The sequence below is a fragment of the Canis aureus genome, chromosome 35 (assembly GCF_053574225.1).
Source record: "Canis aureus isolate CA01 chromosome 35, VMU_Caureus_v.1.0, whole genome shotgun sequence".
NCBI classification, from domain to species: Eukaryota; Metazoa; Chordata; class Mammalia; order Carnivora; family Canidae; genus Canis; species Canis aureus.
In genome coordinates this window covers 4706096-4721770 of record NC_135645.1, presented here as the reverse complement: position 1 = coordinate 4721770, position 15675 = coordinate 4706096, and the positions used below count along the sequence as shown (strand labels likewise).

The window sequence follows — 15675 nt, the reverse complement described above, 5'->3', positions numbered from 1 at the left end:
TAAAGGATTTTTGGCTGCATTCCATGCTGTTTCAGGATTCAGTGGAGGATATCCAAGGAGGACAGAGCACTCCGGCCTTCCCGGTCTCTGTCCCCACTTTGCCCTCCTCCTGCAGTGGCAGGCTCTTTACCTGCTCCTCAGGAAGGAGGGCCTGGGTCCTAGGCATGTCTTCGACTTGCCGGGAGTTCTGGTCCCCATGCTTACGCCGCCTTCACAGTGTATGACCACGGACCAGGGATTTATGATTGGTCCGGGGATAAGCTGTACTTGGAGGGGACCCTGTGCCCTCTGCCTTCCCTTCAGGGTCACCTGGGGAGCACGGATCAGGAGGGAGCAGGCCCACGTGTCGCAGACTGTGCCCCTGGCCCCATCAGAGCAGCCCGGGGGACACGCAGCCTGCCTTTAGGCACAAGAGGAGTCTGGCCCCTGCTTCTCCACCTTGGGACACGGAAAACACCAAGCAGCGGGAGGTGGAGGGGGGGGGGGTCTCTGGCCAAATGAAGTGCCTCAGGAAGACCAGGGCCAGAACCCACATGCACCTGGAGCAGGACGAGGCCAAGGCCTTCACTGAGGAGCTGGCCAGGGCAGCATGTCGAGACGGCGCAAGCGGCTGACCCTACCGGTCTGCGGAGGAGCCCTTTCCGCACGCTCCACCCCATTCAAACGACCCGCTGCACCATCATGAAAAATGCCCAAATCAATAGGGACTGCAGTTCATTTTCTTTAAAGAAAAACACAAAGACTATGGACGGATATTTTTTAAAAAAGATAGTGCTCTCTGTGATTTTTATGTTTGCCTATCCAAATACCAAGAGCACTTTTGTAATGAGAGAAAAGGAAGCTTTTAATGAAGTCTTTGCTGATTCTTATGTGAAATATGGAGAAAAGAACAGCGGAGGTCAGCTGTTTCTGTTAAATAACTTTCCCTCTGAAAACAGTTAAGGTTGGACCGTTAAAGAGGAACCAGTAGACTGTAATAATTGTTGTCAGGAGGCAACCTAAAATTCATTCTGAATTTAACCCTTGTCGTTTATATTATTAAAAAAAAAAAGAAAGAAAGAAGAAAGAAAGAAGAAAGAAAAAAAGAAAGAAAAAAGGAAAGAAAGAAAGAAAGAAAAGAAAGAAAGAAAGAAGAAAAAGGAAAAAAAGAAACTCCCCAAAGCCTCCACATGTCCCTTCCGTACCCCTCCTTTCTCGCCGACTGGCTAGACAAGAATCTTCTGGAGCTCCTTACCTTCAGATTCTAGTTTTTCTGCGTTGAGCGGGCTGGTCGGTGATCCTGTTGAGGATTTCCTGCCACTGAGCCCTGAGATCATTGCCATAGAGGACAGTCTTCCGATGGCTCTCACAGCATTGCCCGTTTTCTGGAAAATAGGCAGCGGGGGTTGGGGTCGGGGTCGGGTCGGGGGAGAAGGGCGCGGCGGGAGCGCACTGGGCCCGGAGCGAGGCCCCGCGAGCCGAGGTGCCGCGAGGAGCGCCCAGCCCTGCTCTGCCCGCGCGCTCCGCGTGTCCGGGGATGTGCGCCGATGGAATGGGGCCCGGAGCGATGTGTGCGTTAATGTGACTAAACAAGGTCAACATGAGACAAAAACCCTTTCATACTGCGCTTCAACTCCCATAAAAGGGATAGTTTATATAAAGCAACTGCGGGCTGAGACAGCTCCAGAGACTCCCTGCTGACGGCCCAGGGGCTGTTTCTCGTAAAACAATGCTGCTGATAGGGACCGAGCGGGAGTTAGCGCAGGACCCAGAAAAGGCTTCCTACGGACTTGGGGCAAGTCCCCCACCCCCACCCCCGCTTCAGTTTCCTTCTCCGTGTAAGGGGGGCTGCCCGAGGTGACCTCCACGGTCTCATTAGCTCTGTTCATGATTCCACACTTGAGGGCCTTCGAGAACGGCTCTGACGGCCCGAGTGCGGGATGCACGGGCCTTCGGGGCAGCCTCTTGCCCGGGCCCGCCCAGGCCTCGAAAGCGAGGCCCGAGGACATGCGGAGCGGCGGCTGCTTGGCTTTTCGGAGGGGAGAGGCCTCGGGGAGGACAGGGCTGCCGCTCTCCGATGAGGAGGCCAGAACCGGAGGTGAAGACTCTGCCAGGCGTGGGCCGCAGACCAGGACGTGGCCCGGGCCACAGCACCGGGCCCGGGTTGCCCCTTCGCCCTCAGGTCCCACAGGCCCGGAGGTTTCGGCCCCTTCGCACGTCAGTGCAGCGGCCCGGGAACCGCGTGTGTCGGCGTCCGGGGCGCCCGGGGTGTCCAGGTGCCGTGGCCCGGAGCGCCCGACGGGTAGAGCCCCCCGACCTGGGGCTCTCCGGGACCCGGGCTGTTTCCATCACGGGCACTAAGGACTCATAGCGTGTGCACGCGCTTCACGCAGAGAACCGTGGTGGCCGCAGCCACTCCTCTGTGCCATGTCCCCCCCCTGCTGTGGACTCTTCGTGCGCTCCGGACGGACGTGCCCCTCCGGCCATGTGCCCCTCCGGCCACGCGCCCTTCGGCCCGTATCACTGAGCTGTGGTCACGTTCCCGGCCCTCGGTCACCAGGCTGAACCGCGTCACTGAACAGAACCCAGGCAGCCCCGGGTGGAGGTGACTGGCGCGGGGAGAGGCACCGTGGCCCTGCAGAGAGCGTACCCGCAGGCCGGGCGCCGGCAGCCGCGCACGCTGTGCTGGGACGGGCGGCTCCCGGAGACCTCAGCCGTGTGTCTGGGTGCCAGCCTCGGCAGCCCTCCCTGTGGCGGGGACCTCAGACCAGGCCGTGCCCCCGCAGGGCCAGACTCTCGGACCCAGCCCTTCTGGCGCTCCATTCTCTTTACCCAACGAGACCGGTTGGCCTGGGCCAGGAGCCTCTCACCTCAGTTCATTCTGAACAAAGGGACGTCACTAGGCAAACCAGTTCCCTCCTGTGCACCTCAGCTTCTTGAACCAGAAGATCTGACTCTCCCTACAGAAAGCCTGTCACGCACACACGTGACGGTGCAGCAGGGAACACTCCCCCCGAGCCCATGGGTTCCCTAATTCCAAACGCCTGGGTCGTGACCGATCAGGACTGTCTTCACTTGTGCGGTGTGGAATAAGGAAGTCTTTCCTCTTCTTTTAACAAAATGACGAGTATGAAGTTGCCAGAACAAGGCAATAAATGAATTAGAATATTCCAGAGAAGGGAGCCAATACACATTAGCAAACAAATAGGCTACAAAGAGGGGTGAATTTTCTATCAGACGTAGTCTTACAGCATATACTTTCTAAAATGGGGAAAAGTAAAAAGTGCTTAATAAGGACAATCTTAAAAATAACCTACATCAGATTCAATCTTTGGGAACTGATTTATGAGAAAAAAAAAAAACAGTGGAGAAGTTGTCAGAACTGGAAAAGAAATCTGTCTGTATGTTCTAGACTTCCAGTTTCATGCCTTTGAGCTAAAAACTGGTTGCTGCTCTACAAAGACACTTAGAAATCTTTGGAACATCAAGAAAGGAAGTTTCAATTCGCTAAGTTCCATCCTTATTCTGAGAAAGTCTTTTCCTTGTGTGAGGACAATTGCCAAGGCTGGGTCCCTGGGCTCCAGGCGGGCAGTGTTTGTACTGGCCTCCCTAAGGCCACACAGGCTCCCTCCCTTGGGAGAGCCAGCGAGCGTGACTAACCAGCCTGGGTTGCCTGGACTGAGGGGTTTCCCAGGATGAGAGTCTTTTGAGTATAAAGCTGGGATGGCCCCTGGCACACTGGGGCCAGTTGGTTACCCTAGAGCCAGCCAGCCATCACAGACCCTACGTAGATACCAACAGCTCTGAGACTCTGGTTTCCCCTGAGAAGTGCCAAGACTGACGGCCAAGAGTACTCTCTGCTACGTAGAGTCAAAGTTTTCTTCTCTCTGGGCCCATGGTCCACGCTGAAGTCTTTGTGGGTCTCAGAAAGTAAAGACGGCTGCCCGGAGGCCTCTAGTTCCTAGTCCTCTGCCTCAAGTCTTATAAGCAGAAGCCCGGTTTATCCTTCTCCACTCTCCCTCAGCGCTATCGTTCACATCTTTTTAAAATTTTTTTCCATATAAATAAAAAACATGCCTTCTTTCAGCATAACTTTCCTCTAAGATCAATGATACGATAATTCAATGACACATTACCTTATAGGGATCTACTCTCATGCTACTTCCTTCCTCCCGGGCCCTTTACGGAACCCACACCAGAACGATAGCAGGGAAGCTTCTCTTGTGCACCTGTGTCTGCCCTGGCCCTTCCTCTCCACCGCTTTGTACCACTGTACTTTGCTCTGCCCTACCACCCAGAACCTTAGCTGCTCTGGGAGGGAGCCCCCGACTCCCCCTTAGGTGTGCTGAGGTCCTGGTGTCGCGGGTAAAAACGGTGGATGGTTAGATGCAGCTGAACCATTACCAGTGAAATGATGCTTCAGGGACATCGTGTGCTGCGTGGGATTTTAGAGACTACTTTTGCGTGTCGTTTTGTAAAACCCAACCACTGTTTTGGTGGAAAAACCATTTCCAAACCCTGCTGCCTATATGAAGATACGAAATTAAGGTTCCTCCTCAGAATTCAATCCTTTTCTTTTCCTTCTCACTTGCAGGAAACCTTATGGCTAATAACACTGTTAAGAACTAGAAAAAAATTCGAGTGATTTAAAATATCCGCACAAATTATGGTTCCCTGACCCATCGGACTAAAAAATTCCATTTATTTCCTCTCCCGTTTCCTTTTCTCTGCCCTGTCCCCTGGGTTCAGGTCCTTCCTGGCTTCGGTTCATCAACAGATGTGTCAATGCTCCCAGGGGACTTGAGGGATAAAGCTGCTTCTTAACCTACAGTGTCATCCAAGCAAAACCCAGTGAGACTGACTGCACTGAGGACCGCCACACCCCCACACCAGCCACCTTATCCACTCCAGAAATACCGTTATTTCCTTAAGATCTACTGGCCACAGGGTCGTTAATAAAGCCAACTTTGATTTTGTGGACCCCTTTCTGTTTTGTTTTAAGAACATTAGTTACTCTGATTTCACTGGATCCTAAGGATACCGGAGGGTAAGTGACACAGGTGTTCCAAGTCACCTAGCACTTGAGGGGGGCCGGGAGGTCCCCCTAAACCTTCACCGGGGGCTAACCAGGAGCTGACCCTCCACTGTGGAGGAGTCCTGGCTGAGCCACTCAGGGGGCAGCAGTCCCTAAAACCCACACACCCTAAGCCCCCTCCCCCCAGCCTCTGCTGCTCTCAAGCTCTGTGTTGTACTCTTTGAGGGGGTAGTGACTACAGTTTAGTCATGCTGTATGGCAAATTGCCAGTGTCCCAGTTGCCCCTAAAACAGAAATTTCCTTCTTCTCTGCCACACAGGCAAGTTTTAAATGCCCCAGTTCCCCCTGCTCTGTGGCTAAAGGACTCTGCTACTGTCAGGATGAGGTCGTCTGTGCCTTCTCCTCCTCCTGTGCCGTTGTCTCCTCTTCCCTTGTTCTAGCCCATTTTCTACGACCACTTTCAAAGTCCTGCCCCTGGCAGCATTTCATCACAGCCACATCCAACTCTAGTGTGACTGGCTCCTTTCTCCCATCCACACTCACATATATGGCTATGTAAGGCTATACTGATAGTTTATGATTCTTGGTGTGCATTATGTCCTTTTATGTCCATTTGCTTCAGTTCCCCGTTACACTATACGTTCCTTGAGATAGAAACCATGGACCCTCCAATAGTTCAGAAATTTTGTATACTAATAGCGATAATACAAATAAAATAGCTGATGACAAGTTCTCTGTGGTTTTGGATGACAGTTTTTTTTGTATCTGCTATTAATCAGAGGCAATTCTGTGTCATTGTTAAGACTGGACTTTGGAGCCAGGCTTTGGGTTTGAATCCTCTCCTATTTACTAGCTACGTGATTCTTGGTGACTTTCCCTAACCTTTCTCTGCCTCGACTTGTCTGAAAAGTGGGGATAATAGTAGTACCTGCCTCCCAGGATTAAAAGACTCCCTGCATAGAAAGTGCTCTGAATGTTCCCTGACATATAGCCAGCCCTTCATATGTATGAACTACTGGTATCAGTTTTGAACGCCTAATATGTGCCATGCAACGCGCTCAAGGCCAGATGAGGATTACTTCATATAATTCTCCCAGCAATGCTGTGACGTTGGCTCCACTACATCCTCCATTTTACAGGTGAGAATATGAAGGCACAGCAAGGCTGTCACTCGGGTGCCCAAGGACACACATAGTAACATACAATCTCCCTGGATGGTGGGGACCATCTCTCTCTGTTTGTAGATCCTGTGCCCTCCTTCACTGTAAAGAAATGTAAGGCCATCCCACTGCCTTTCAGGAGATTACATCCTCCAGGGTTGCCAAAGAGTCTTCAAGGTGACATTGCTCGACCCTGGCCACCAAGACATGAAATGTCTGGCTTGGTCCGAGTCTATTTCAGAAACATGCATTTTGGGATTGAGAGTAGCTCGAAAAAAAGCAAATGTGAGGGGCAACATCCAAGTCCAAGGTGACACCCTCATTACCTGCCATTTCCTTCTTGCCATGTACTTCTTCATCCGGTCCTTGGAGAGTTTCTTGGCTTCCATGTTCTTGGTGTCTTTCATGAGCCAGGGATGCTGAAGGCACTGGGTACAGTCCAGGCGGTTTCTGATGGAGGCAGAGATCAGAGGATTTCTGAGCAGGAGGGGACCTCAGAGACTGTCAGTCAGATCAGAAATGGGAGGTCACCTGTCCTTGGTCACACAGGGCAGAGCCCAGGGCTCTGTTCCCAGTACATCCACCATGATCACAGGGCCTTTTCCTCCCTTAGTCTAGATTACACTGACTAGACCCAGAATAGGGAAGTGTTAAGGTCTAACCACCAAGTAAGCAACTGGAGTCTTACGACCTTCCTAGGTCTAGGAAGGGTGAGGGAGGACACATCTGGGAATGGTATTCTAGGGTGGGATCATTCTACTGGTCACATGGGGACAGGGGGCTGAGGAGGCCTCATCTTCCTGTCTCCTTGTCTGGTGGAGGGGAGAATAAAACATTAGGTGCAAATCTCTGAGAATCACTGAGCTTTCATGTCTTACGGTGTGGTTGAGTGTCCGGTTTTCCTCATTAAAACTCGGAAGTATGTCCTACATACAACCTATGAATTAGGACCACCTTAGAAACTGCACTCAAATTCATTTAATCCTTCTGAAAGCTCTGGGATTCTAGGAATAATTCAGGGCCATCACTTTCATTGTAATAGGACTAATAAAGCCCAAAGAACCAAATGCTAACAGACATAGAAAAAGGAGTAAAAGTAAATTTGCTTAGTACAATGTAGTGATCTTCAGATAAAGAGATTATGGATTATTTAAATTTTCCTATACCCAAATTTTCTACAATTTACACGTATTAATTTTATAATAGAAAAGTATTTTGGGCAGCCCAGGTGGCTCAGCAGTTTAGCACCGCCTTCAGCCCAGGGCGTGATCCTGTAGACTTGGGATCGAGTCCCACGTTGGGCTCCCTGCATGGAGCCTGCTTCTCCCTCTGCCTGTGTCTCTGCCTCTTTCTCTGTGTGTGTGTGTGTCTTTCGTGAATAAATAAATAAAATCTTTAAAAAGGAAAAAAAAAAGTATTTTTAAAAGTGCTGATAGGTGAAGGTTTCTGGTTGAAGAGGATATTTAATGTTTAATGTTTCTGGTTTAAGGGTTTATGGGAATCAAGTGTCTTGATAATTGAAATCAGTTTTTTGGTGAATCCATTTTATGAGCACAGAGGGGTCAGCACAGCTCATTACTGAATTTAATTCAAGGTCAGATGAGAAAACCGGGTATAGACATAATGCCTGTTCACCAAATCATCAGTGACTCAAGCTTGGTGGACAAAAGCCACCCTGGACCAGTGTTAATAGGAAGGTCTGCATCTCCGTCCGTGAAGCACTTGGGAGTGAGGCTCGCTCCCGCTAGAAGGGAATCTAGGCCCCCACGACACCCAGGTTCTACCTGGGCCATGCCTACTTCTGCTGCACAGGCTGTGAGAGCAAGACGCTAAGGAGGCCTCACTGAAGGAGTGTAGATGGAGCTTCTGGAGCAGTTTGGCCTGAGGTAGCTCAAAAGCAATGAGAAGCGGACATATTACCAGAAAACCAGAGCCTTCTGAGAGACCCTCCAATACTGTACTTTGAGCAGCTGTGCTCTTGATCCCAAACAGCATTTCTCCCAGAGCAGAGCAAGATGACCGGTACCCTGGGGGTCTGTGGCAGGCAGGATAGGGCTTTCTCCACACAGTCACCTGGCTGCTGCAGCCACCACCTGCGGATCCGGCCGCCCTTCCTCTGGTCCTCCTCTGGTCCCTGCCTGTTCAACACCACCCACCCTCCTAGGGCAAAGCTTGGAGCTGAGTGCTCCCCGGGGGCTCCTGGGGCCAGGCCCCGCCTCATCTGGCCACCTGGGGACGTGGGCGAGGCACCCAAGGGACCGCGTGCGCTCCCCTGCCAGCCCAGCTCCCTCCCCGGGGCAGGCCAGCTTTCCCACGCACAGCCTCCCACCTCCTGGCTGCAGCCTCGCCAGCTGCCTCGCCCCAGAGGCCTCACCCAGGCCTGGGCTCCAGCTTCCTCGGCTCCCCTGTCGTCTCACGGGGACACTTGCACTGAGCGCCTGTGCGTCTGACCTGCCCTCACGGCCCCAGGCTGTCCGCGCGACACACACGGGCCTCCCACGGGTCACCCTTTTGATGTGTTCCCCGGGCAGCCCCCAAGCGGAGGGGACCTGCACGTCTGCGGTGTGAGGGGGGCCGAGGACACGTGGGACAGGCCAAGCCGGTCTGAAAGCGCAGCGGGAGCAGCACGCTGTTCAGGAGGGCACCCCTGAAGCACCTTGGATAGGAGAAGGCACAGGCCGGAGCAGCCGGGGATGACGGGGCCTGCGAGCGGGACACTCCTGGAGGCGTCACGGCTTCCAAGGCCACAAGCGCACACCCGAGACAACAGGCAAGCTGCCCCTCTCCCGGCAACCTCGCTCAAGTGTTGCTTTTCCAGGTGAGGTTTCTGTGCTTCTAAAGACCCATGGAGGGATCCCTGGGTGGCTCAGTGGTTTAGCGTCCGCCTTTGGCCCAGGGTGTGATCCTGGAGACCCGGGATCGAATCCCGCATTGGGCTCCCTGCAGGGAGCCTGCTTCTCCCGCTGCCTGTGTCTCTGCCTCTCTCTCTCTGTGTCTATCATAAATAAATAAAATTTCAATAAATAAATAAATAAATAAATACTCATGGAGCATCTGGAACCAGGCAGCAGGAGGCCTAGGAAGCGCCCCCCCAACCACTCGCAGCGCCCGCCCTGCTCTCCTCGGGTGAGAAGGGCCCCACGGTGGGCAAAGGACGTCCCTGCTTCTGGACACCAGTCCAGGGAGTGGGGAGGCCGAAAGGATGGAAACGGTAATTCATTACTTCATATCTTTCTTCAGCAAATTGCTGATAAAATCCTTGGCGTCATCCGAGATCTCATCGAACGCCTCATCATCGAAGTCCCAGGTGGCTGAGGTAACGTTGGCTAGGGTTTCATTATCGTTGTCACCCATGAAGGGGGAGAGTCCACTAACCCTGGAAGAAAAGAGCAGGGCAGCAGGTGAATGAGGGTGAGTGTTGGCAGGGAGGGCGGGGTGAGACGATGCCCCCCAAGTGAGTGCCCACCGGGGTCAAAGGTGAGGGCCCGCAAAGCCCTGCGCCCACAACGCCCTCGTGCCTGCCTCTCCTCCCACCGGAGGAAGGAAGGGAAGGTGCGGCTCAGACTCTTCTCAGTGCTCACTGCACTTTCGGGGTGTCCCTGCCTCCCATCACCACCTGCCAGTGAGGCTGAGAGGAAGGAATTTACTTCAGTTTATGGCTTCGGCAGTTCACAGCAGGGCCCCTCCTCCCTGTCCTCTCTTCTTGCCCGGAGCCCAGAACTTTCTCCAAGGCTCCTGGATGGGAGACTGTCCTCTCCTCTGTGCCGTTGCCACCCTCACCAGGGACGAGTCACAGGACACGGCACTCGCCACCGCACCGGGCTGTCTCTGCTCCCTTCTGCCTCTCCGCATCGTGCCCGCCGGTGCCAATGACAGGGCCCAGCACGCTCGGGATGCTTAGCAAGCATGGGTGAACGGCAGACTTCGAAGCAGCAACATGGGTTTGGTGATCCGTCCATCCCCGTGAGACGGAGGCACTGAGGCCAAACCAGAAAGCTTCCCTGAGAGATACCAAGGCTGAGGAATAGCACAGTCTGCTCGTTTGCTGGGTGATCTGGGACCACCTCCTAATCGCTCTGTGCCGTGTTTTCCTCCTCTATATAACAGAGAACTTTCTACTAAACTATACAGCAGTCACCACTTTTACTTATTCTACTTCTCTTCCTCTTTCTCCTCCTTCTCCACCAACAGCATCACGGCAGCAGACACTGTGTGCCAGGCACTGGGCAAACAGCTTAAAACAGACGAATTCACTCAATTCATTCAATCTTACTACCACCCTTTCCTAGAACCCAGGGAAGTCATTACCTTAACAGATGAGGACACGGGCCCAGAGTGGGGTTAAGTAACTTGGCCAAGGATTTAGTCAGTGAGATCTGAACCCAGGAATCTCTAAAAGCTAGGTCTTAACTGCTCCTTTAGACGAGTATTTCTATGAAGGCGAAGTAGTCATGGTGCACAGCTCTGGCACGAGGCCTGGTCCGTAGCAAGAAGCTCTGCCCATGACTGCAGATACTACACAGCTCCTCCCCGTACAGTTCACCCCCCACTGCCTCACCAATCTGTGACCTTGGGAGTGACACATGTACCAATAACTGAAGCCAAACGAAATCTGAAAGGTGAAGTATCTCCAAGGCAAGTGGGACAGATTTAGTTTAAAGGCTTGATCTCTCACTTCTGTGTACCTCACCTCATACCATCCATGCCTCTGCCATTCAGCCTGACTTAGGGCGACCTCTTGGGCGGCAGGCTTATATAGATGCACAAGGCCCCACCCTTAGAAGGCCCCCGCTCTTGGTTTAATGATCTGCTGCCATCATATTGAAAGTCATAGTCATGTTTGAACAAGTCACTCTACTTTTTAATTTTGCACTGGGCCCCACAAATCACGTAGCTGGTCCTGCCCTGACCCCACCTGAGTCCCACGTGATGGATCCAGGGCCTTCATGCCATCAACCTTCCAGATTAAGCCTTCACTAGTGTCCCTTTCCCCCAAATCCTTATGAACCCATCATCATAAACAATAACACAAACCCTTCTGGAGCCGGAGCCGCCTCTGCATCAAAAGGCCTCAGCTTATGAAATACAACAGCACCTGCAAACTAAAACCCACTGAAATACTGTGAGGCAAGATTGCCATGGGAGGAGCCCTCTGGTGAAACCTTTTGTAAAAAGAAAGAAAGCTTTTGCAACGTGAGTTATCTCACCTTAGTCAATATATTTGTGTTTTGGAATAACAGAGTTGTGCAGATGGCACTTAAAATGTCTTAATGCAAGACACCGATTTCCATTCTGTTTGGAGAAGGCATGGGGATAAATATTCTCGGTTACGTGACAACGAAGGAAGGGTGGGAGCGTACCACTCCTGAGTCTGCACGGTTAAATGCTATTCCCTCCCCCACCACCTCGGGCCTCAGTTTCCTCTTTTTATACCAAGGGTACTGGGCTAGAATTCCTAGTGGCTTCCGGGTGTCCCCAGCTCTGTGATCCAGTGTGACCTCAGCCAGCCCCATCTAGAAGCAGCCTGACTCTAGTCTGTCAGCTACCTGCCTCCTTCTGTCTTTACATTTTCCATTTGAAACAAAGAGGGGTAAGGTTCTGCAGCATTCCAAAGACTGCCGAAAGAGCAGACAACCCTGCTGTGGAATGCTGAGCCGTCCCCTTCTATAAACCTCCTTTCCTAATTAGGGACTGCAATCCTGCAGAGATAGGGCTTAATCTCCGTAAAGTTCACAGTTGAGGAGAGCCTCCTCGTCTCTGGCACTCCTCCTCTCTGGCAGCCTATCCATCTGAAATACCCCCAGCCCTGGCTGGCTCCTTGCCTGCCGAGCTCCCACAGAATTCCTGTTAAAAGAGTATGTCTCTAAAATAAAACTTGCAATATATGCGGAGCATGATGACAAAGAGAGTGTCAGAATTTCAGTAATGTCTCTTGGTGGTGAGATTTGGCAGGATTTTTAAATGTATTTTTTCTTTTTTGGGGCTTTTTATTGCTAGAATTTGCATAAGGATCACGTATGGTTGGGTTGGTCAATCAATAAAAATAAGATTAGCGTTAAAAACACAACTACCAACCTGTCTTTCTAGTGTTATCTCATTTTTTAACTGAAGGGGATCAGAGTACGCCGCTCCAAAATATGCCACTCTGGTAGAAAGATTGTTTTGAGCTGAAGACAATTAGCTCTTTGCCCTCCCCTTTCTGTCTAAAAGCAGGACATACATTTCTCTCTGTTAAGGTGACATAAATTTCCATTTGTAAATATGTCCTCTCCCTTACCAGAAAGAGGAGACTCATCTTCATAACAGACCTCCTGAACAACTCTTGTTTACTGCACATTTTCTAGTCACCTTCTCACAACTTACCCCTCCATAAGACCCAAACCCCTTTTCCTTTGTCTAGTTATTTCTCTACAATTACTTGCTTGCTCTTTGCTAAAATAGTACGTAAGCTCCCAATTCTATACTTTCTTGAATCCCATTCCTTTGTGAACTCCTATGCATATGAACATAATTAAATCTGATTTTTTTTTCCCCTCTTGTTAATCTGTCGTTTGTCAGTTTGATTTGCAGGCCTCCAAGAAAAGAACCTAAGAGGGTGGAGGAAAGTTTTTTTTTCTTCCTCCCCAACAAAACCAACAGATTCATCTGGTTTTTACAAAACAGTAATCAGTGTGGGCAAGTTCTTGGATGCTCCACTTTTTTGTCATTTGACATTGTCCTTCACAGGTGTGTACAGAGTCCGTCACATTCATTTTAAAAATTTTTTAATTTAAATTCAGTTAGCCAACATATGGTACATCATTAGTTTCAGACGTAGTGTTCACGTTCATTTTTAATGGTCGCTGATAAATCACAAAGGTCATGACTACAAGGAGTTCTGATTTCTTAATCTCTCAGTGAAGCAAAACTTCGCCTAGGGAATCTGATGCAGAAGACTGTTCTGCCTGCAGGGTGGAATGTCAGAACAGAGAAGGGTGCAGAAATATCTCTTATATGATACTTTCTTCCTAGTGTTTTTCAAGCAGCAGATAACCCTACTGCATGGATGGCCAGTGAAAGAGACCACAAATCTACCAGCAGATAGTGCTTAGGAATGTGTTAGTTTTTTATCCCATTTTAGCCTTCAGATCCTCATTTTCTGGAGTGGTGGAAAGATTTAAGGGGGCTGGGCATCCCCCAGAGGAAAACTGGGTAGCGTTCTGTGCCGTGATCGAAAAAGTAGACATTCTGTGTTAGCTACACTAACCACAGCCCATGTTCCTGAAGAGCAAAGCCTGTAGGTAGTGGCTGGGTATGGCATGGGCTCAGGGCACCTGGAGGTTGCAGGAGCTGGAATCAGAGAGCATGTCTGGGCTCAGCAGTGGGGAGGCCAGAGGCAGCCATTAGTGGTGCTGTTGGATCCCTCTGAAGAACCCTGTGTTAAACCCAAGTCTGAGTAGGCACCTGATACTTGACACTGGGCCTTCTCTCTATGTTACTGGGCTGATGTCCCCAGAAGTTAGACTCTGGGTAGAGATGGCCCCGGCTCTCTGGACCACAGGAGATGCTAAACAAATGAGCTGAAGGACGCCTGTGTGGCTAAGTGTCTGACTGCAGCTCGGGTCATGATCTCCGGGTCCTGGAAGAGAGCTCCCGTGTTAGGCTCCCCACTTAGTGGGTAGTCTGCTTGTCCCCCTTTCCCTCCCCCCACTTGTACTCTTTCTCTCTCAAATAAATGAATACAATCTTAAAAAAAAAAAAAAAAGACAAATGAGCAGAAATGGGAAGTCTGTTACTGAGCCCAGTAGGAAGATGTAGGGAGAATGCAGAGCAGTAATTGCCCTTCACCTGGGCTTGGAGCAGGGGAGAGAGAGAAGGAATTAGGGGTGAGAAGTAGGGTGAGAGGGCAGCCTGGGTGGCTCAGCGGTTTAGCACCGACTTCAGCCCAGGGCATGATCCTGGGGACCTGGGATCGAGTCCCATGTCGGGCTCCCTGCATGGAGCCTGCTTCTCCCTCTGCCTGTGTCTCTGTCTTTCTCTTTCTCTCTGTCTGTCTCTCATGAATAAATAAGTAAAATCTTTATAAAAAAAAAAAAAAAGAAGTAGGGTGAGAGAAGGGCACAGAGAAGGGTTTTGATGTCCCCGCAGGCAGTAAGGGAACACTAAGTCCTCAGAAAATAGGGGGGAGGAAAACAGGAAAGGAGGTCTTAGAAAAGGCGGCAAGGCTTAGAACAGCTTCCATGCTGAAGTGTGGCCTAGAGCACTCCCGTCCTCTCTCCCCCTGCCTGAAACCAAGCAGAGATTGCTAACATCGGAAGAATCTCCAGGAAATTCATGAAATCCACCATTTCCTTCCAGAATCAGGGGTGAGAGGGTAGGAAGGCCCATAATCCCTGCTCTGTCTGGAAAACCCAGGGCAGGGAGCGAGGCCAGGTCTCTAGTGCTGGGTCAGGATCAGCCCTGATCTCCCCGAGGGGTTTGAGGAGTTCCTCTAACAAGTCAGAACAACCCACGGGGACGGAGCTGGTCACTTAGGAGGTGCTCACCAAGTATGTGTTGAATAGTAAATGAGTTATCACCGATTTCCCCAATTCCCTGGCCTCCCCAACTGTCACTAGTGCCAGAAAGGAGATGGGGAGAGGGGTGTTCCTCTGATACAAATGTGGAAGGTGGCCTTGACAGGGACTATCAGAACGACAATCAAGCTCCAAAGAGAGAGACAAATGGAACCTGAAGACTGCCATAGGGCCTCTTCCAGAGACTTCCAGCAGCAGCTCTGGAATTTTGCACAGCAGGGTCTGAAAGGAAGCAATCTGGCTGGCTCCAGCTTCTGTTTTGGGTACCACATGCTCACTCACGAGGGGAACTCCCAGGCCTGAATCCCCACTGAGAGAACCAACAGGAAAAATCCCAGAGGGCAGAGCAGCCCACTGTGGTGTGTGCAGGAGCCTGGGCACTGGGTGGCTCCAGGAGGCTCCACAGAGCTGACCCGTGTCCATCACGCCTGGCCCCCACCTGCCTCCCTGTCCCACAGACGCCTACCCTCTCCTTGCACCCTGCTGGCCAAACACCCTCAGGATGGCACCCCATTCATCAAAATTATTTTCTCCCTATTTCAAGAAGCTCTTCCCTATTTCCTGGTCTTAGCTCTGAAAGTAATCTAGTAAAGTAATATAACATCTTATCCAAGTTGTTATGTTTCTCCACCTAAAAGAATTTGCCTTTTAACATAAAGTGCTCTAATGGCTCAATAATTCTAGTTCTAGATCAAATATCCAGCAGAGATGCATAAATGTGTCAACTAAAACACATGGAACAGCATACTCGTAATACTGAAACTGGCATCTATTAAGAACACATCAGTGTGGACTGGATCAACTGGATCCATCCACAGCAGGATTCTGCACAGCGCCGAGAGTGAACAGCCTACAACCACACACACGATAATATGAATGGGTCTCACAAACAATGCTGAGCAAAGGAAGCCAGACACATCTTCCTGTATGATTTCTCTTATATAAA

General features: G+C 50.9%; 1 protein-coding gene across 7 annotated transcripts in view; it reads right to left on the bottom strand.

Moving 5' to 3' along the window:
- The window catches only part of MYLK (myosin light chain kinase), a 203415-nt gene that overhangs the window by 5026 nt on the left and 182714 nt on the right, over window positions 1-15675 (bottom strand). For all 7 annotated transcript variants that reach the window (XM_077884311.1, XM_077884310.1, XM_077884309.1 and 4 more), the window contains 3 exons: window positions 9398-9550; window positions 6501-6624; window positions 1235-1364 (listed from right to left, as the gene is read on the bottom strand). In XM_077884311.1, the coding sequence (XP_077740437.1) occupies window positions 1235-1364; window positions 6501-6624; window positions 9398-9550 (407 nt within the window). The remainder of the gene's footprint in view (window positions 1-1234; window positions 1365-6500; window positions 6625-9397; window positions 9551-15675) is intronic.